Source organism: Triticum urartu, chromosome 7A (genome assembly GCF_056163025.1).
Source record: "Triticum urartu cultivar PI428250 chromosome 7A, HENAU_Tu73, whole genome shotgun sequence".
Lineage (NCBI taxonomy): Eukaryota > Viridiplantae > Streptophyta > Magnoliopsida > Poales > Poaceae > Triticum > Triticum urartu.
The window spans coordinates 723,752,830-723,775,823 of record NC_141879.1 but is presented as its reverse complement, the minus strand read 5'-3'; the positions used below and the strand labels follow the sequence as shown (position 1 = coordinate 723,775,823).

The window sequence follows — 22,994 nt, the reverse complement described above, 5'->3', positions numbered from 1 at the left end:
ACCCCTTTGCCTTTGCCCCATGGGGTGGTTCTTCTTCCCGGATCCTCGGCATGCCGATGCGATTCGGGATCGAGAGGAACGGCGCGGCCATGACGGCGGCGCTACTTTTCTCCGCTGAGGAATTTTTCTTTGCCCTGTCAGTGGGGTTCTTTGGGGTAGGGAAAAGCTTTTTCTTTGATTTCTTTCTACCGGAAAGCCTAAACCCAATCTGGCTGATACCATTGTTAAATCGTCGGGATCGGTTAGGCTAGATATTCCGGTAGTTCTTACCTTCTGCTTATGGCTCGAGGAGCCACCGGTGCCGGCCATGGTGACGGTGGCCGGTGATGGCAGAGAGTAGTGTGCGAAGTGGTGGCTGCGCTTTCCGTCAGCACTGCACTTACCCTAGATCAGTAGGGGATTCGGTGGGGTGTATGGTGTTGCGACGAACCCCGTTCTGCGAGCCGCCGACCCCCACCTCTTTATATAGTGCAGGTGACAGTGGCCCGTCACCCATAGTGGGTTGAGCGCCCCCGATCAGGGCGCGGATCTAAGAGCCCGATGGGCCATTGGGCCCACACGGTGGAGATCACCCTAACAGTACCATCAACAACTCTCCTAAATTATTGCCTGACTAGTGCCATCCCGTTTTCTATTCATTTCTACACAGTGGACGTGGTAAACACTGGATCCAACACATTCCCATTGGGGTATTATTTTGCCCGTAGCAATCATGCACATAAGCCCTCTGGACCATCAACCAATCGCCAAGCTTTGCTAGAAGTGCTTGGCTGAAGGACGCATATCACGAAAATACATACCACCCTTTGACTTGGGGAGCATCATTTTGTCCCAATTCAACTAGGACATCTTCCTTTTTCCTTTCTTTAGGATCCACCAACATATGTCGGACTAGCTTGAAGTGAACAATATTTCCTTGTTCCCAGAAAGCATCTCTCTCCCCCTTATCTTGCTTCCCAATACATGAAACAGCAAAGTAAAAGAAACCAACCCCACGAATGTGAAATGCACACATTGCAGCTACAGCAGCAGGGAGCTAAGTGGAAGTTCTCACAGGCAAGACCTGTGCGCTTTTAATTACAGGTATGGGAACGACGGCATAAACACAGCCTTGTTGAGCCGGGGCGTACATGGTGAAGGCAGAATCTGACGGAACAGCCAAGAAGGCCAGACGAACGTATGGGGTGCGGGTGCCAGTGTGTGTCTTTCTGTCTTTGCCACGATAAAAGGCTTGACACCCATCATGTCATGTCAAACACCCGTGCTACCACCACGTGAAGCATTACCCCAATCGACTAAGCTGCAGTCTTTGAGACGAAGGATCGCACATGCAGAAATATATATCTACTCTTTACTCAAATAGAACCAATCATCCAAGCACCTTCTCGTTTGCTACAACTCCCACGAGCTCCTCAAATAGATAAACACTAGATTCACCATATATAGTACGACCAACTTTCTTAAAACATTAAGGTAACTAGACAAAAGTTCATGGAACACAAGGCAATAAAAACTCACAAGATTCTTCCTAAATCCGAATACTATCTATATAAAGCTAACCTAGCAAAAAGATATTGCACCAACAAGCAATGGATCGGTCCAAACCTAAACTACAAAGGCATCATGGAACATAGTCCCGATCTAGGAACTCCCTCAAAGGTTCTTCTAGCGCCTCTATAACAGCTTCCCACCCAGCGGTCGTCGGGTAACTCTCGTCCCAGTAGAAGTTCTTGTCAGGATTCTTGCATAGGTCGTAGAGGCGCTCCCCTGACGGGCTAACCTGTCCACAGTACCCCAGCTCGGTAGAAGCCTCGCAGCAATGTGTCAGCTTGCGCTTGAAATTGTTTGACTGCTCCGATCCTTCACCTGCATACACATAGTTCCAACAGATGTTGAATAAAATGCATACATGTGAAACCAGATTTAATTTGGATCATGTGTGTGCAGACATATAAAGTACTTACCAGGGGCGTGATTGACGATGTCGGTGAAGGCAGTGTAGAGGTCCAGTATGTGGGAATTATTCTTGTTCCCCATCAGGTGTTCTATATTGTTGTTGTGCACAGTTGCTGCATAGTTAGCCAGAAGGTCGCATGTCGTGTAGTTGTTCGCACTAGTCCGCAAAGGCGTGCAGCCAATGGGATGCATGTTGTTCACTAGTACCTTTCTCACACCTAGCCTCTGTAGCTTCCCCACGTTCTTCGCAATGTCGGTCGTCACATTCCCAATATAACTATCGATCTGCATGCAAGAGATGTTACTTGGTAAGAAGCTCGGTATATAGTAATTGCATACTGGTTAGTGTTTGCAAGTTTGAGTCTGCTAACTACTACTCACATCATCGAAGCTACTCAAGAAGGCATTGTCGACATTGGCAACAGTCATGTAGTCACTGCCGGAGATGGAGACGAGAGCGACGGAGCTCTGAAGCTGTTGTTTTGAGATGACCCCAGTATTAAGTAGCCTCGTGAAAGCATTAATCTGTGTGGCAAGGGTCGGCACCTTCTTGTCCGGCACCTTGTAGACGCCAGCACCGCCGAAAGCAAAGGTCATGCCAGATGGGTCGCAAGATAGATGTGGCGTGAGCCTGTACGATGGAGGGGCTTCACTGAGGCCCAAGATCCTTGCTGCAAGGGAAATAAATCAATAAATATGAAGGATTACTTTTAGTACAACACATATAAGATTGTAAGGGTCGGAACTAAATGATCTAGAGCCTTGATATGATGGATTACTTTGGATGGTCTTAGATATAAGGTTGTACGTCCTCAAAAATATTTTTTCTATCTAGCATACCAGTATATATCTAGCTACGTATCGATGAAGTCAGATTGAATCCAATAGTTGGAAAGGCGTCCAGTTGGAATAGGAGTCGCAGATCCACGGGAGTTGAGATAGGAGCCATAGGGATAGCTCCATTGACGCCATGTGTCGGTCTTTGGGAGGTTGCCCTTGTCGACGAAGCCATCGCCGAAGACAAACATGCTGGACCATTGGTTCTTTGACCCCTGATCAGCCGAAGGTGTGCCTCGAGCCTCCACACGAGCCCCTGTAACGTAGATCAATCATGTCTTAGTGCATGCATGAAGAACATGACGTGGTCGAACTAACATGTATACTTGTAGATCGCGCTAGCAAGGAATATCTAAAAGCTAAAGCAAGGCAGTAATGAGTTAATGATGTGCATTACCACCCAATGCAAGGACGACGAGGAGAAGGGAGAAGACGGTCGGCATGAGCTTCATGGTTACGAGGCCCCGGGAGGCGGCTATGGGGAGCTAGATGGTTGCGGCCGTGCATGAGCCTATAGCTATATTTATAGAAGATTTTTCTGGTCGGTAGGTAGGTACGTATTGCACATGGAGTCAGCAATCCCACGTACGTACGCTTGTAGCTATAGCCGCGGCCAGACTAAGAATGCATGCGTCAACGTGGAGACGAAGAAACGTCTTGGGAAACCAATAGATACAAGAATCGTGTGTAGCAAACTTTGAACGACAGGTAGATAGAATGGTGCGTCCTACCTGTACCTGTTAATTTGAAAGTCCTACAAGGCCACCTGGATTCAGGAATCCTTGTACAAAGTTCTACCCCTGCACCTCGATTCAGGAATCGGTTGGGCCGCAACCTGGAAGTCACACCGGAGGTGAGAGAGAGAGAGAGAGAGCTCCTTACCATGCATGATAAAATCATAGTTTTAAATAGCACTTAGCCTGTTAGCGGCGGACCTTTTCTAAACCTATAGCGTGCTATTGCATGCCATTGTGATGTTATAGCGTGCTATTTCAAATGTTTGTTCGTGTGTTTGGATTAATGTTTTAAATAGCGGGCTATGTCAAATATCGGCGGCCCTCCAAATCAGCTCCTATAGCCAGCTATTTCGAAAGTTTAGCGGGCTATAGCCCCGCTATAGCTGGGCTATAGCCGGCTACTAAAAAGTTTGGTTTGGACCAAAGACTCTTAGCGCAGGACGTCGTCTAAACGCTATAGCGTGTGGGGTAAACACACTAAGATACTTATAATTACTACAATCCCAAGTACAATATGACTGCTATATAAAAACATAGTGCATGCATTTTGCAATCGCTGCCGAGTTGGGCATTTTGGAGACCAAGCTACATGCATACCTTAAAATCCAAGCATGTAATGTGTATGTTTATAAAATTTCAGAATGAAATACTTGAATTGCGAGCTGCACAAATAAAACCATTGACGTTCAGAATGAATACCTCGTTATATATATGCATGCATGTAGAAAATACGAAAAAAACTGATGTCATCAAAGTTTTCATCAAAATTCAATATTCAAAATGCTTTATATCTCAAACCATCGGTCCAATTCGAAATTCATTTGAGAGGTACAGATACTCAAATAGTTATAATCAGTACGGTCTGACCAAGTTGTTCTGGTCTGTATATTGAGAATAGTTGTTAAAAAGTATGCAAAATATTAAATAAAACCACCAGTTTATCTTGGCAAAAGTTATATTCAACAATTTTTTTAACTTTTGTGTACACGTGCATCATTACACTAATTTTGTTATTTTCATCTTTTGCGCTACAGTCAAATTGTTTGGGCAAGACAGTTGGCGAGTTGCTCAGGTTGTCATGCTCCAAATTTTTTAAGATAGTAGCTCGTTCGAATTAAGGTTTGGTGTTTTCTATGTTGTTATCTCGAGAATAGGAGTTCATTCACATGATTCTTGCTCGGTTTACAAAACAGAAAAATCATGCATTAATGTTTTACAAAAACACTAAGTTTAAGTTTTATTAGTTCTTTAGTTATATGCATTTTGTACAATATAGGGCCTAATATTTCATTTTGCCCTGGCCTGCAAATTTCAGGAGACGGGCCTGGTCCCACCCGACCACCTAGACTGAAGAATCAAACTTACCTACAGTTGGGCTGGCACCCGCTCTGCCGTGCGCATTCATAACGCCGTGTTAGATGTGAGGTTCAGGGCCAGGGCAGGAGCCTTTCATCGTCCTTGCTGACGTGTGCTGCAAGTGCTCGTGTGTTCTAGCTAGCCTTGCTGTCCCCTGCGCCCAAGTATTTGGAGCAACAACATATCGTAGAGCACCTTTAGTTCCTTAACATCCATGTAAAATATTTTAAGATAAACGAATAATTTCTGTGAGTTGCACACACTCGAATACTTATTAGTACAACCCCAAATCCGAAATACAATATATGTGAACTCAATACAACACAAGATACATATGGACTAGGGGCAGCGTGCAAATTCGTCGAGAGTCAATTACACACCGTTACATGTAACTGATTCATATATTCCTCTTAGTTCCCTACGTAGCGACTTAATTACAATCAACTTATCAGAGAGTACAATACACATATACTAGTATTCATTGTTTTAGAGACAGAGTATGTCGATCGAAGATCAGACGGCTGTGATCTTTTCGATGCTTCGCCTAATTGAACTGCTACACACATCGTAGCTTGCCTCAGAAAAAACAAGATTGGTTTGAATAAGACAAAGTGTTTGACGTGTGCAGTATGTACATAAGTAGAACAATAAATTGTTACCATCCATGAGTATGAAACTATATAGTTCACTTGTTTTTTGTTCCTGCAGACTTCGGTTTTCCGGCACCGTGAGACTCCTTGTCATGCCCTCTTGGACTTGCTGATGACTACCCATTCCTATTGCTTGATGATGGGGCATGAGGTCTAGGTTGATCTGCATTCACGCAAGGTCACAGGGAGATGACCAAAGAAACTTTAGCAAACTCACATTTTGGACATGGGATGAAACCTAGATAAAAAATGCTGAGAAAAAAGCAGATGCCACGTAATGTACATATGTTCACTGCAGTCTAGTGTGTTATGCGTCGATTAGTACTCCTTCCGTCTATGTATACAAGGCCATTTAATCTTCTCTTTGTATAAGTCAAACTATCAAGTTCACAGGAAAACATATCTGACATGTACAGTACCTGATAGAGCAGATGCTGATATTTTTTACTAAACATGGTCAAACAAAGAAAACAGTTTGTTTGACTCAGAGACAAGATTAAGTGGTCTTGTATACTCCCTTCGTTCCAAAATAGATGACTCAACTTTGTATTAACTTTAGTACATATGCATAACCGCTGGATTGAGCGATGCCAAGTTTGCATGTACTGACTTTCTGCACACGGTCCAGAAAGTGGACAAAAATTATTGGAAGTGAATTAAAATTAATGCTCAGTTCTCTGAACACGATGTACAAACCAGATATGAAATATATTTCTAGTCGCAATTGAGACTGGTCACATGTATGTGTTTTTTTAGAACGTCACATGTATGTGTTGTGATCGTCTCTTCCATAGATATATCTTTCAAACTATATTTATTAGTAGCTAGAAGAAAGGCACACAATGACTAATGAAGTTTACATTTCTTTTGCTCTAGCTAGTAAACGGCACGAAATGTACTACTCCCGCTGTGAACATGATATTCTGCAACAAAAGCTGGATCATGTGTAATTTCCTTGACCTTGTCGTTCAACTCAGGACAAGTCTTTTGAGAGTTAATATGGCGGGTCTTAGCTTTTTTCGATAAAGAGTGGCTTTATTGACTCAAAATATAGCATTAAGGGATACAATTATAATGAGCTACACCCGACCTTTGCATAACTAAGATGCACACAGCCAACACACACAAAGAAGCACGCTAGCAAAGGAACAAAGAGAAAAATCCCGAAGCGATAGAAAGAACGATTGACAATGTATAGTGACAACCATCATAGCTAGCTAGGTCCTACTATTCTGCACGAACAACTACCGGTATACATAGGGTATAACTTTCATGGCACAACTTTTCATTGTTTGACTTGCTGATGTATATGCGCACATACAGCATACTTTTCCTTAGTCGGCGCTTCAAGTTGGAGTGGCAGATCATGGTAACACCGCAGTTCCGAGACAGGAAGACGGAGCGGCAAGCATGCGGCCGCCTCATCAGCTGGTACCCTTGTGGGCAATCGGCGAGGTCACACCGGTGCGGTAGTCTCTCCTCCGATCGGTTCCCTAGGACGACGCTGCAAGTTAATATGTGTGGCGGTGCTATCTCGCTCGATCTGCGGACAAAAATGCTACACCTACGGAATTCTAGTACGGACTGGTTTTACGGGCTGCTCTCTCACCAACCAACCCTCCTTGATTTTCGCTGGTGGGCCTCTCTTCCCTAATCTTCTCCAACCACAACTCTTCCGTAAGTCCGTAACAGAAATCCTATGAGAATACTTCCATTAGTCTAGCATTGCCCATCTGCGGATTGCGGCGTCCACTGATGGCTCTTGGTTATGGTTCATCTCTCTAAATATAGTTCCTACTGTCGGCAGCTCGTTCTGAAGAGGTTGTTGGATGCAGTCGAAAGGCTCCTTTGTGAAGTGCGGTTGCTCTCACACTGACTAGCTTGCCTTCGGCATTGAGATGTGATCTACGATAGCGGCTTGACAAAAAGGCATGGTTGTGCAGTGGCAACGGCGGAATTTCTAGCCAAGCACCTATAGTTGTTGGGATCACAGAAAAATGGCGGCGACAACATACGATTGACCCGATTTGGTGGTGCTTCTTGAGAACATGTTCTCAAGCTTCGTGATGAAACCCCAAGGTCTCGCCCTAGTGGGTTATATCTAGCAATGATGATCTTGCGTCGTTACCGTATTTAAGTCATTGACCAGATATGTTCGTACTTGCTATTCTGGATGAAAACATAGAATCTGGCCTTTGATGGTTGGATCCAGTGGCAATAGCCCTTGATCATTATTCCTTCTTGAAGGCATGGTTGTTGAACACTTGCTGGGCCACATCCTTACCCAACGGCTGTCACTACCACAAACGCACCCAGTCGGGCCTAGCCAGCATCCCAGCATAGCATGCACCTCCGCGCCCAATGCACGCTCGCACCACTCCATTGAGAGTGCCACACAACACTATCACGCCTGCATCACCAGGTGAGCCCTGATGCGCATGAAACTCCCTGCCGGGTCTTTGCGGCCCACCAGTGGAGGGGCAATGAGAGGACAGGAGGGAGAATGGCCTAGAGGCATTCGTAGGGTGTTTTTTTTGGAAAAGGAGGTCAAACCCCTGGCCTCCGCATCAATCGATGCATACAATCATCTTTATTAATTATTCAACAAAGGTCTAATAAGAACATATATACATCAAGCCACTGATACGTCTCCATCGTATTTACTTTTGCAAACACTTTTGCCCTTGTTTTGGACTCTAAGTTGCATGATTTGAATGGAACTAACCCGGACTGACGCTGTTTTCAGCAGAATTGTCATGGTATTATTTTTGTGTAGAAATAGAAGTTCTTGGAATGACATGAAAATCAACGGAGAATTATTTTGGAATATATAAAAAATACTGGAAGGAAGATCCACGTCAGGGGGGCCTCCACCTGTCCACGAGGGTAGGAGGCGCGCCCTACCCCCCTGGGCGCGCCCTACCCCCCCTGGGCGCGCCCCCTACCTCGTGGCCCCCCTGACACTCCACCGACCTCAACCCTGACTCCATATATTCACTTTCGGGGAGAGAAAAATCAGGGAGAAGGATTCATCGCGTTTTATGATACGGAGTCGCCGCCAAGCCCTAAACTCTCTCGGGAGGGCTGATCTGGAGTCCGTTCAGGGCTCCAGAGAGGGGAATCCGTCGCCATCGTCATCATCAACCATCCTCCATCACCAATTTTATGATGCTCACCGCCGTGCATGAGTAATTCCATCGTAGGCTTGCTGGCGGTGATGGGTTGGATGAGATTTATCATGTAATCGAGTTAGTTTTGTTAGGGTTTGATCCTTAGTATCCACTATGTTCTGAGATTGATGTTGCTATGACTTTGCTATGCTTAATGCTTGTCACTAGGGCCCGAGTGCCATGATTTCAGATCTGAACCTATTATGTTTTCATCAATATATGAGAGTTCTTGATCCTATCTTGCAAGTCTATGGTCACCTACTATGTCTTATGATCCGGCAACTCTGAAGTGACAATAATCGGGACCACTCCCGGTGATGACCGTACTTAGAGGAGTTCATGTATTCACTATGTGTTAATGCTTTGTTCCGGTACTCTATTAAAAGGAGGCCTTAATATCCCTTGGTTTCCAATAGGACTCCACTGCCATGGGAGGGCAGGACAAAATATGTCATGCAAGTTCTTTTCCATAAGCACGTATGACTATATTCGGAATGCATGCCTACATTACATTGATGAATTGGAGCCAGTTCTATGTCACCCTAAGTTATGATTATTACATGATGAACCGCATCCGGCATAATTATCTGTCACCGATCCATTGCCTACGAGCTTTCCATATATTGTTCTTCGCTTATTTACTTTTCCGTTGCTATTGTTATCATCACTACAAAACACCAAAAATATTAGTTTTGATACCGTTACCTTTTGCTACCATTACCACAACTATCATATTACTTTGCTACTAAATACTTTGCTGTAGATATTAAGTTTCCAGGTGTGGTTGAATTGACAACTCAGCTGCTAATACTTGAGAATATTCTTTGGCTCCCCTTGTCTCGAATCACTAAATTTGGGTTGAATACTCTACCCTCGAAAACTGTTGCGATCCCCTACACTTGTAGGTTATCAAGACTATTTTCTGGCGCCGTTGCCGGGGAGCATAGCTCTATTCTTTGAGTCACTTGGGATTTATATCTGCTTATCTTTATGAAGAACTTGAAATATCCAAGAACCAAGATTTATCCCTCAACTACGAGGGGAGGTAAGGAACTGTCATCTAGCTCTGCACTTGATTCACCTTCTGTTTTGAGTCAGCTTGCGACACCTAGACCTGCTTCCGCTATTAATTCTGATATGTCGCCTGTTATTGATGATGCCACTTCTGCTATGCATGATACTTATGATGAAACTACTTCTATGCTTGATACTACTGTGCCACTTGGTGAATTTCTTGATGAACAACTTGCTAGGGCTAGAGAGAATGAAATTATTGAAACTGATAATATTGGTGAAAGTGATGATGAAGATTCTCCCCCTAGATATGAATTACCTGTTGTGCCTGAGGGCTATGTTATGGATGAAGAAACTGCTAGAGATTTTCTTTCTCGCAAGGATAGGAGTGATCTTAAGAAATTATTAGCTAAGCTGAAACAAAAAACTCTGAATGCTAGAATGAAATATGATCCTTCTTATGCTACTTCACCTATCTTTGTTACTGATAAAAATTATGATTTCTCTGTTGATCCAGAGATAATTACTTTAGTTGAATCTGATCCTTTCTATGGGTATGAATCTGAAACTGTTGTGGCACATCTTACTAAATTAAATGATATAGCCACCCTGTTCACTAATGAAGAGAAAACTTGCTACTATTATATCCTTAAATTATTTCCATTCTCATTAAAGGGTGATGCTAAGATATGGTTTAATTCTCTTGATCCTGGTTGTGTGTGTAGTCCCCAAGATATGATTTATTACTTCTCTGCTAAATATTTCCCCGCTCAGAAGAAACAAGCTGCTTTAAGGGAAATATATAATTTTGTGCTAATTGAAGAAGAGAGTCTCCCACAAGCTTGGGGGAGGCTTCTCCAATTACTTAATGCTTTTCCTGATCATCCTCTTAAGAAAAATGAAATACTTGATATCTTTTATAATGGACTAACTGATGCTTCCAGAGACCACCTGGATAGTTGTGTTGGTTGTGTTTCAGGGAAAGAACACCAGATGAAGCTGAAATTCTATTGGATAATATGTTGACCAACGAAAATAATTGGACACTTCCTGATCCAATTCCTGATCCAATTCCTGATCCAATTCCTGAACCAACTCCGAAGAAAAGGGGTATTCTATTTCTCAGCCCTGAAGATATGCAAGAGGCAAAGAAATCTATGAAAGAAAAAGGTATTAAAGCTGAAGATGTTAAGAATTTACCTCCTATTGAAGAAATACATGGTCTTAATCTACCGCCTGTTGAAGAAGTACGTGGTCTTGATAACCCGACATAGGTAGTAAAGGTAAATTCTCTATAGATATGATAAAGCTGAAATCTCATTTACTAAGTTTGCTAGCCCATGCTTGGATGAGTTTGATGACTTTATGGTTAAACAAAAAACTTCAATGCTTACTTTGGTAGAGAATTAAAACACAACGCTGATATGCTTGAACACTTGGGTGATTATATGGCTAATATTAAAGGTGAACTAAAACTTATTAGTAAACATGCTTCTATGGTTACCACTCAAGTATAACAAGTACTTAAAGCTCAGAATGATTTGCTCAATGAATTGAATAGTAAGAAAAATGATAATGCTGTTAGAGTTATGACTAGAGGTGCTAAAATGACTCAGGAACCTTTGTATCCTGAAGGCCATCCTAAGAGAATTGAGTTAGATTCTCAGAGAACTAATGTTGATGCACCTAGTCCTTCTAAGAGGAAGAAGAAGAAAAATGATAGGACTTTGCATGCTTCTAGTGAACCTGTTGTAGACACATCTGAGAATCCGAATGATATCTCTATTTCTGATGCTGAAACACAATCTGGTAATGAGCATGAACCTAGTGATAATGTTAATAATGATGTTCATGCTGATGCTCATCCTAGTAATGATAATGAAGTAGAGATTGAACCTGTTGTTGATCTTGATAACCCACAATCAAAGAATCAACGTTATTATAAGAGAGACTTTGTTGCTAGAAAGCACGGTAAAGAAAGAGATCCATGGGTTCAGAAACCCATGCATTTTCCTCCTAAACCATCCAAGAAAAAGGATGATGACGATTTTGAGCGCTTTGCTGAAATGATTAGACCTATCTTCTTGCGTATGTGTTTGACTGATATGCTTAAAATGAATCCTTATGCTAAATACATGAAAGATATTGTTACTAATAAAAGAAAGATACCGGAAGCTGAAATTTCCATCATGCTTGCTAATTATACATTTAAGGGTGGAATACCTAAGAAACTAGGATATCCCGGAGTACCAACTATACCATGCTCCACTAAAAGAAACTATGTTAAAACTACTTTATGTGATCTTGGAGTCGGTGTTAGTGTTATGCCTCTCTCTTTATATCGTAGACTTGATTTGAATAAGTTGACACCGACCGAAATATCTTTGCAAATGGCTGATAAATCAACTGTTATACCTGTCGGTATTTGTGAGGATGTGCCTGTTGTGGTTGCAAACGTTACTATTTTAACGGACTTTGTTATTCTTGATATTCCCGAGGACGATAGTATGTCTATTATTCTTGGAAGACCATTTTTTGAATACTGCAGGGGCTATTATTGATTACACCAAAGGCAATGTCACTTTTCATGTTAATGGTAATGAGCATACGGTACACTTTCTGAGGAAACAACCTCAAGTCCACAGTATCAATTCTATTGGAAAAATTTCAACAATTACTGTTGGAGGTTTTGAATTTCCTCTTCCTACTGTCAAGAAGAAATATGATATTCTTATTGTTGGGGACATGCATATCCCTGTTGAGGTAACCTACTGTTATTCGAAAATTCTCTGGTTCCATATTATTCGGAATGAGTTTGTTAACATGACCTGATCAACCTTGTTAGTGGATTCCTTTTGATGAGCATGAGATGGATGAATTTAGAAAACACAACTCTCTGTACCCTCTTTTACTTTCTGTTATTTATATGAAATAAAGCAAAAATAGTATATTCTGTCTGTTTTCTCAATTATCCGTGCAATAAAAAATACTTCGGAAATAAAAGTTTTTCAAATGCCCTGAAATTTAAATATGATTTTTTCCGGAATATTTGAGAATATCTGGCACTCAGAACATAGCAGGGGAGCAAGCACCTAGCCATGAGGGTCCAGGGCGCGCCCTACCCCCCTGGCCGTGCCCCCTGCCTCATGGGCCCACGGGGCTCCCCTCCACTAATTCCAGCTACCACACACTTCTTCTTCCTCCCACAAACATCACTAACCAGCTCAAACCCTAGTCCAAGCTCCTTGCTCAAAGCTCCATTCAAAAAACTGCTTTGGGGGATTGTTCGTTGGTATGTGACTCCTCCAATGGTCCAATTAGTTTTTGTTAGTGCTTTATTCATTGCATATTTTTGCTGCTTAGGTGACCCTGTTCTTGAGCTTGCATGTCAAATTTATATGGTCAAAAGTAGTTTTGATGCATGATATTGCCTCTAGGCACTTGTATGAGTAGTTGCTATCAATTTTGTTGAGTTTGGTCCACTTTTATTTTGAAGTTACTTAAAATTTCAGAAATTTTCAGAAAAATATGAAGAGATTTTTGAGGGGCTCATCGAGCCGAAGCTCAAACGATAAGCAAAGTGAGGAGGATAAGAGACCCAAATATAATCTTCCTCGCACCGCGGAGGTTCGGCCATGTGAATGGCCTTGTGATGATTTCTTGAGAGCAGCCGGGATTGATGATGATTTCTATGAATTGGCTGAGAATGCAGGCCTCAACGCCTTCCTCCACGACCAACGCGAACAATATCTCTTACTCACCAATATCTTTGTGCAAAACTTTCATTTTCATGCTAGGAGCTCACCACCTACGGTGGAATTTTATTTATATGATGAGCATAAGGAGATGTCACTTCATGACTTTTATCGGGTTTGTTTGATCCCTTTCGAGGGCAGCGTAGAGGAACCACATCGTGATGATGTGGATGGGTTTATTGATACCATTACTGTAGGGGAAACGAGGAAGGTTTCCGACGCACGAATTACTAGCATACACTTTCCTGTTCTACGTTACTTTGCTATATTTGCTAGTAGATGCTTAATTGGGCGCGGAAACTGTGGAAACCTTAGTGCCCCTGATATTGTTATTTTGTGCCATGCCTTGTTCCGTGATGACACATTTAGTATGGGCGCTATTGTTGCAAAGCGGTTCTAAGGGCCCTGTCCTTTGAGGCATCTTCGCCTCGCGCCTCGCTGCACACTTTAACATACCTATTAGGCATTATGAGAAGGAAGAGAAGTTGCTACCTCCTATTTATCTAGATTATAAGAGTATGGTAGCACAGGATTTTATTGTTAAGAATAGGGAAAAGGCGCTTAAGTACAAATTAATATTTGGTAAAAACTATCCTGAGACTATTACCTTGCCTGCTCCTTCCTTGTTTGATTTGTCTGTAGGCAAGTATCTTGTTCCGTTGGAGGCCATTCACGCCTACCGGAACCTTACATCAGCTACAGAGCCAGAGCCGGAACCACAATTTGATCCTCCACGATAGTCTGATTACCAGTGGGATCCGGAAGTGATTGCCAACCAGTGGCAATCCAAGGCTTCTTCATAGTACGACCCTAACTATTACTTTGGATATCCCCCAGGCCAGCCGCAGCCATAGACCAACTTAGGCCAAAAGCCTAAGCTTGGGGGGAGTACGTATATGAGTTCTTTATGACTAATGTGAGTCCATGGATTATACGCACTCTTACCTTTTCGCAATTTGCTAGCGTCGACAGTACTGTGCATTGCCCTTTCTCACCTCGAGAGTCAGTGCAAACTTGGCAGGTGCATCCAAACCCCGAGATATGATACACTCTATCACACATAAGCTTACTATATCTTCCTCAAAACAGCCACCAGACCTACCTATTAAGGCTTCTCCATGGCCATTCCGAGATATATTGTCATGCAACTTCCACCGCTTCCGTTTGATGACTCGAGCATTCATTGTCATATTGCTTTGCATGATAATATACCTGACATAGTAGTGAGGAAAGGATGATGGTGACTATGATTCCCCCACAAGTCGGGATGAGACTCCGGACAATGAGAGAAAAGAAAAAAAAGAAAAAAATAAACAAAGAGAGAAGGGGCATTGTTAGTATCCTTTACCACACTTGTGCTTCAAAGTAGAACCTTGTTTTTCATACGAAGAGTATCCTATGTTGTCACTTTCATATACTAGTGGGAAATTTTCATTATAAGATTAGATGCACACCCACTTAGTTTTCATATTGAGATTTCATACACTTATAGCTCTTAGTGCATCCGTTGCATGGCAATCCGTACTGCTCACATTGATATTGATTGATGGGCACCTCCATAGCCCGTTGGTTAGCCGCATCTATGTGAGACTTTCTTACCTTTTTGTCTTCTCTATATTTACCCCTATCATCATACTCTATTCCACCCCTAGTGCTATATCCATGGCTTGCGCTCATGTATTCTGTAAGAGTTGAAAAAGCGGAAGCGCGTTAAAAAGTATGAACCAATTGCTCGGCTTGTCATCGGGGTTGTGCATGATAAATACTTTGTGTTAAGAAGACAGAGCATGACAAGACTATATGATTTTGTAGGGATAACTTATTTTAGCATTGATATTTTGAAAGACATGGTTGCTTGTTGATATGCTTGAGTATCTAAATTACTATGTCAAAAGTAGACTATTGCTTTGAATCACATAAAAAGTCCAAATGTCCATGGTATAAAGAAAATAATATGATATGACATGTTAAACAACACTCCACATCAAAAAATTTGTTTTTATCACTTACCTACTCAAGGACGAGTAGGAGTTAAGCTTGGGGATGTTGATATGTCTCAATGTACCTATAATTTTTGATTGTTCCATGCTGTTATATTATCATTCTTTGATATTTTATAATCATTTTATATCATTTTTGGTACTAACTTATTGACATAGTGCCAAGTGCTAGTTCCTGTTTTTTCCGTGTTTTTTACATCACAGAAAATCAATATCAAACGGAGTCCAAATGCCACGAAAATTTACAGAGATTTTTTATGGAATAGGAAGAACATGTTGGGCCCTGGTTGCACATGGGTGGAGTCCTGAGGAGGGGACAACCCACCAGGGTGCGCCAGGAGGCCCAGGCGCGCCCTGGTGGGTTGTGCCCACCTCGGGTGCCCCCCGGACCGCCTCTTTGCTCTATAAATAACCCAAAAATATCAGAACCCTAGGGGAGTTGGCAAAATATCCATCCAGCCGCTGCAGTGTCCAGAACCACTAGATCTAATCTAGACACCATCTTGGATGGGGTTCACCACCTTCATTGGTGCCTCTCCAATGATACGTGAGTAGTTCTTTGTAGACCTTCGGGTCCGTAGTTAGTATCTAGATGGATTCATCTCTCTCTCTCTCTCTCCCCCTCTCTTGTTCATCAATACAATGGTCTCTTTGAGATCCATATGATGTAACTCTTTTTGCGGTGTGTTTGTTGGATCTGATGAACATTGAGTTTATGATCAGTCATATATTTTTATATCCATGAAAGTTATTTGAGTTTCTTTGATCTCTTATAGCCTCGTATTTCTTCTCCGATATTTGGGTTTTGTTTGGCCAATTTGATCTATTTATCTTGCAATGGGAAGAGGTGCTTGGTAGTGGGTTCGATCTTACAGTGCTTGATCCCAGTGACAGAAAGGGAACTGACACGTATGTATCGTTGCTACTAAGGATAAAAAGATGTGATCTATATCTACGCAATAGATAAGCGGATCTTGTCTACATCATGTCATCGTTCTTATTGCATTACTCCGTTTTCCATGAACTTAATACACTATATGCATGCTGGATAGCGGTCGATGTGTGGAGTAATAGCAGTTAATGCAGGCAGGAGTCGGTCTACTAATCTTGGATGTGATGCCTATGTAATGATCATTGCCTGGATATCGTCATAATTATTTGAGGTTCTATCAATTGCCCAACAGTAATTTGTTTACCCATCGTTTGCTATCTTTCTCGAGAGAAGCCACTAGTGAAACCTACGGCCCCGGGTCTTCTTCCTCATATATTTCTTGCGATCTACTTTTTCTTTGCATTTTTATTCAGATCTACCAAAAATACAAAAATACTTTTCTGCACTTTATTTTATTTACGATATATTATTTCAATCTACTACAAATTTCTGGCATCGTTACCTGAAAGGGATTGACAACCCCTTTAAGACGTCGGGTTGCGAGGTGTTGTTATTTGTGTGCAGGTAACGTTTACATTGTGTTTCTTGGTTCTCCTATTGGTTCGGTAACCATGGTTTAATCACTGAGGGAAATACCTACCTTCACTATGCTACATCATCCCTTCCTCTTTGGGGAAATACCGACGTAGTCCTAGCAGACAAGAGTTTTGTGGCGCTATAGTCCGGGAAAAATCAATGCCACCGCCCTGCGCTCGTTCATCTAGACACGAAGACACAGGAAGATCGGTCGTGCGTAGTACCTATCGAACAGGCATGACATAGCGTAGCACCTGTCGTCCAGGCATGACTTGACATCTCCACTGAAGCTCCATGCAAGACAGAGCCTCTGCATGCCTCCTACCTTTGTCTTTCAGCGATGCTCCACAAACTATGCTCCCAAGAGAGAAACAACATCACAACGCCGCCATTGTCTGATCTATAAGACGAGATCCTAGAGTTTCCCCTGGAGCTCGACAGTAGTTACACGACGATGCGTTCGTCAAGGTAACGGCGTTGAACACAACCATCGCCCACTGTCAGCTCGCTTTTCACTGGCAACTATGTCTCCCCGACTCGCGGCCGGGACTAGATGACGGATCTCGAGATCAGACCACCCAGCATCAGGCGGACCACCTCCGACGGAGGAGATGGCCACCACCACCAATCTGAGGTCCACCCCGTCGCCGCTCGCCCTTCGCGAGGACGTCGCCGCCATGCCACCGAGCCCTGAGCTCGCCCGCCGCCGCCGCCTTGATAGGCCACCCCACATCGGCCATCCCCGAGCATCAGAGAAAACGTGCCCCGCCGCAAGCCACCACGAGGGGTTTTGCGATGGTCTGGGAGGGTGGCGGGAGGGGAGGGTGGCACGCACCGCCGCCCGAGTCACCCACGGGAGGGATGACGCGGGGGCTCGGATGTGATTTGGGAGGGTTCGCAAGTGTGCATGTCGTTGGTAGGGTGCTTGTATACCCCACAAAAAGGTAGGGTCCTTGTATAGCATTTCAATTTCTTTTGTGTTTTTAGACCATATACTAGTTTCTTTGAACAAAAGTTGTATTAATAAATTTGTCTTGCATGCTACTTATCGTCACATTAATTTCTTTTAAACAATACAAGTACAGTCTCTTAAAATTGTGCAAATGATAATATAGCTGCAAATTGTGCAAATGATAATATAGTGTCAAACACCCGGTTGGCCTACCTATTTGTGAGAGAAAAGTAAGGTTTGTATTGAACACTTGCTTCAAAACAAGTCTCAACTTTATTGATATGTGCCAAAGAAACATGTTCATAACGGGAACTTGATTTTCATGGTAAAAGTAGTTCTTCGACAATATTCATCAGAACATGCCCATATGGGCTCGAATTTCAAAGAAGATCTCATCACAATGAACACAATGACGAAAGCATATTTTGATTTGGCGAAGTTTTTAAAATCGATGCAATTTTTCATCCATGGCGCCGACCTCGTCTTGTTTGAAATTTGAATGCATGTGTGTTGCCGGTCTTTTCATTTATAGGTTGGTCCATCACTAATGTATTTTAGAGTGCTCTTGCATGTGGGATGCGCTTCCTTACATCCATAGGTTGATCCATCACTAAATTTACATTTAGAGAGCTCCTGCATATGGGGAGCACCAACTCAACGAAAAAGGAAAAAAGAGTTGCAAGTGTGGGGGAGAAATTCTCAGGCAACGAGCGGGCCTCCTCGGAGAAGTCGGATCCCAACAATCGCCTTATCTTACATCCTACATTTTTAAGAAGTTGATCCCCACTACTACCAATTCTCTTAACATGCACACTGTCCACATCATCATCATGCCACATCACCATTCAGTTTGCAAATCATCTTAACATGCACCTAGTCAACTCAGCCATGCAGCCACATCATCGCATCGCCGGCTGGCTTTGTCCCTGAAGAAGGGTTCTCAATGCATCAGTTCCTTTCTTCTTCACGCTGCCAGCCATTATTGCTACCGTTTACATCTTCCACTATCCCACACGTACAAGATTAACTAACGGGGTAATCAAGCGGCCGGCCGGCGGTTCATTACCCGTCCGCTTCCTGTACTTTATAGTTGTAGGTCCCCTCACGTCCTTTTCCACTTCCCAGTCTACGTCGGCAAATTTCTACTCTAGAAGGCGGTGTCAATCTGCATCTTTGTTATGTGGTTGCAACGCTTGTCGGAAAATTCACTGGTAACTCCGCGGGTGCAGCAGCTGCAGGTGCCACCGTTGCTCTCCGTCAACCTCAAAGGTCTGCCTCACAAATCACGATTCGTTTGTTTTTCTATATCCATTATTCCATTGATTGTTGAGAGTATGTAGAATAGCAGAGCACGCGCTAGCTTTTGGTGTTGACGAACATATTCTACCGGTTCTCATACGTAGCCGGGGTGGTAGCCAGCCAATTGCTATGTCCGTGACGGACCCGCATGACGTACCTCCACGTGCGAGCGCGGGCGCCATGGAGTGCCCGCCTGAATCCGACACCGAGAACTACAGTCCTGCCCGTCGCCGTGGAAAGTGCATCGCCCTACCTTGCCGACTCTTTGCCCCCCGAAGCGTGGGGTGACAGGCCCGTTCCACCAGGCCCGGCAGCACAGGTGCACGCGCGTCCCCTCTTAAGCGTGTCGCCAGCGATGACAGTTACCCGTGTGAGACTAATAAAATGTAAAAAAATCAAGTATCCGTACTTGTTCTTCAAAGCACTTAAACAACTCAAAAACACTAGCCATGCGCGCACGCACATAGATCGACATGGTCGGCAAAGGGCAGGCGCATCGATCGAACATAGTGTGTACGCGAGTATTGTCTTTTCGGTGGCGGTCATTAGAACATCGAGCAATGCAAATGCGGACATAAACGTACATACAATCATCCTATCCTATAAGCACCACTGTCTGAGATACCGAACCGGCATAATATCTTGAGATTAATAAAATAATCATGAGCACCTTCGTAGTGGATGAGAACGCCTATAACAAATTCAAACAAAAAAATGCAAGAACCAGTTCCAAACTTAGGACCTAAACCCTGATGAGCTGGTTCAACCATAAGCAAACTAATCATCTGAGCTATACTCAGTTCACGGTGGCGGCCATTTGCGAAGACTAATTATGCATGCTGTTAGAATGGAGAGACAGGGATTGTTGCGGAATAGTTGGTGTATTTCTTGCACCCCATGGGCATATATATAGGAGTACCTGATCGTCTTGGAGTACAAGGCAAGATAGAATAATATCCTATGCTATCCTAGCTTTCTTAATAATTACGATACTCAACATCCCTCCGCAATCACAACGGTAGCGACGCAGACGATGAGACTGGAGAAGAATCCGGAGGCAAGCCAACGGACCATGTTAGAAGGGAGAGAGAGGAATTGTTGCGGAATAGTTGATGTATTGCTTGAGCCTCATGGGCATATATATAAGAGTGCATGATCGTCTTGGAGTACAAGGCAATAAAGAATAATATCCTACGCTATCCTAACTTTCCTAATAATCATGATACTCAACACATGCAACTGAGGGCGCCTCGCTATGTGACCGCACAACAAAACTATGAATGAATACATTTCGCACTTCTGCAGCAGGAGAGAGCCAACTAATCTAGTCGTCTCTACTCATGTGTATTCGTTATTTCTTGAAAATTCAAAACTTCGTACAAGTACTCCCTCCATCCGGGTTTATAAGGTCCCCTCTTATTTTGGCCTTAAGTTTTTTTTATGGAGAAACTTTCAATCCGATTCATCATTTGTCATGGCAGTACAATGAACACCGGAGTAAAAAATATACTCAAAGCAACCGTTTATTTATAGGGACTGTCATCAATTAGAAAAACCAATCATGGGGAACCATGCTCTTTCACATACATAATTGATGTAAATATAGCATGAATACTTCATAAACTATAGATACGTTAGAGATGTATTAGCATCCCAAACTTAATTCATGCCCATCCTCGAATAGGTAAATGATAAACAAATAATTTATGTAGTGTGAATGCTAGGATAGAAAAAACTTTTGCTCACATAGGCAATGATAATTCTGATAACAAGTCACATCAGTCCATTAACTTCAATATATCATAAAGTTGTAATGTAGTATCTAACGAATCTTTCAAGATTATATTGCAAACATAAAGCAACCTAGTATGCATTCTTCTAATAGAGCTCATTGGTTTAAAATAGAGATGAGGTTTATTTTGAGAGGTATATATTCGAGAGCATCAAATGAGAAGTATGTATAGTTGGGTTTCCACCTAATCACGAATCCTGAGTAACCTTTTCTCTGCCTTTTTGCGTTCTAAGCAGTATAATTCAGAATACCTTTTTTGTTCCCTTTACTTTAACATGGGTGCAAGGAACAATACCATTATCCTTCCTGATGTTTTTGTACATATGTTTTCAAATAAATACATTAGATGTTTAGGATTTTCTTCAGAAGTACTTCTATGATATCATAATTTTGTTAGGAAACAGGCGTTTTGTGAATAATAGTGGGATTTTGTAAAAAGTTACTACCATTATCAAATAATCGGATCTTGTTAGGAAACAGACACTTCCATATATACAAAAAATAGTAAGTTTAAGTTTTATTAGTTCTGTAGTTATATGCATTTTTTACAATATAGGGCCTAATATTTTATTTTTCCCTGGCCTGCAAATTTCAGGAGACGGGCCTGGTCCCACCCGACCACCTAGACTGGTGAATCAAACTTACCTACAGTTGGGCTCGCGCCCGCTCTGCCGCGCGCATTCATGACGACGTGTTAGATGTGAGGTTCAGGGTCGGGGCAGGAGCCTTTCATCGTCCTTGGTGACGTGTGCTACAAGCGCTCGTGTGTTCAAGCTAGCCTTGCTGTCCTCTGCGCCCAAGTATTTGGAGCAACAATATGTGGTAGAGCACCTTTCGTTCATTAACATCCATGTAAAATATTTTAAGATAAATGAATATTTTTTGTGAGTTGTAAAATAGTAGATCGGAAACTAATATGATGGAAAATAGAAACTTATATGATGGAAAATAGACCCGGGGGCCATAGGTTTCACTAGAGACTTCTCTCAAGATAGCAAATAATAAGGTGGGTGAACAGATTACTGCCGAGCAATTAATAGAAAAGCACAAAGTTATGACGATATCTAAGGCAATAATCATGAACATAGGCATCACATCCGTGTCAAGTAGACCGAAACGACTCTGCATCTACTACTATTACTCCACATATCGACCGAGTCCTGCCAGCATCTACAATATTAAGTTCATTAAGAACAGAGTAATGCATTAAGTAAGATGAATGATGAAGAGGAATTTACTCAAGCAATATGATGAAAATCCCATCTTTTTATCCTCGATGGCAAAAATATGATACGTGCCTTGCTGCCCCTACTGTCACTGGGAAAGGACACCGCAAGATTGAACCCAAAGCTAAGCACTTCTCCCATTGCAAGAAAAACCAATCTAGTTGGCCAAACCAAACCGATAGTTCAAAGAGAATTACAAAGATATCAAATCATGCATAAAAGAATTCAGAGAATATTCAAATAATATTCATAGATAAGCTGATCATAAATCCACAATTCATCGGATCTCGGCGAACACACCGCAAAAAAATATTACATCGAATAGATCTCCAAGAACATCGAGGAGAACATGGTATTGAGAATCAAAGAGAGAGAAGAAGCCATCTAGCTACTAGCTATGGACCCATAGGTCTGAGGTAAACTACTCACGCTTCATCGGAAGGGCAATAGAGTTGATGTAGAAGCCCTCCGTGCTCGAATCCTCCTCCGGCAGGGAGCCAGAAAAGGTCCCTAGATGGGATCTGATGGGTACAGAAGGTTGCGGTGGCGGAAAAGTGTTTTCGTGGATGCCTCTGGTGGTTTGGGGATATTTGGGAATATATAGGCGAAAGAATTAGGCCAGGAGGGTCACGGGGGCCCCGCAAGGGTGGGGGCGCGTCCTATCCCCTGGGCGCGCCCTCCGTCCTCGTGGCTGCCTCGTAGCTCCTTCCACTTTATCTCTAAGTCTCCTGGTTGTCTTCTGGTCCATGAAAAATCATTACAAAGGTTTCATTCCGTTTGGA

At 42.7% G+C, this 22,994-nt stretch overlaps 1 protein-coding gene across 1 annotated transcript; it reads right to left on the bottom strand.

Moving 5' to 3' along the window:
* Positions 1-1,621: 1,621 nt before the first annotated feature.
* LOC125546882 (GDSL esterase/lipase At3g09930-like) lies at positions 1,622-3,245 on the bottom strand. The gene is made up of 5 exons (XM_087536111.1): positions 3,191-3,245; positions 2,815-3,049; positions 2,338-2,623; positions 1,965-2,241; positions 1,622-1,866 (listed from the first exon to the last, which is right to left on the bottom strand). Exons 1-5 carry the CDS (start codon positions 3,243-3,245, stop codon positions 1,622-1,624), a joined length of 1,098 nt encoding a protein of 365 aa, XP_087392237.1.
* Positions 3,246-22,994: the final 19,749 nt, after the last annotated feature.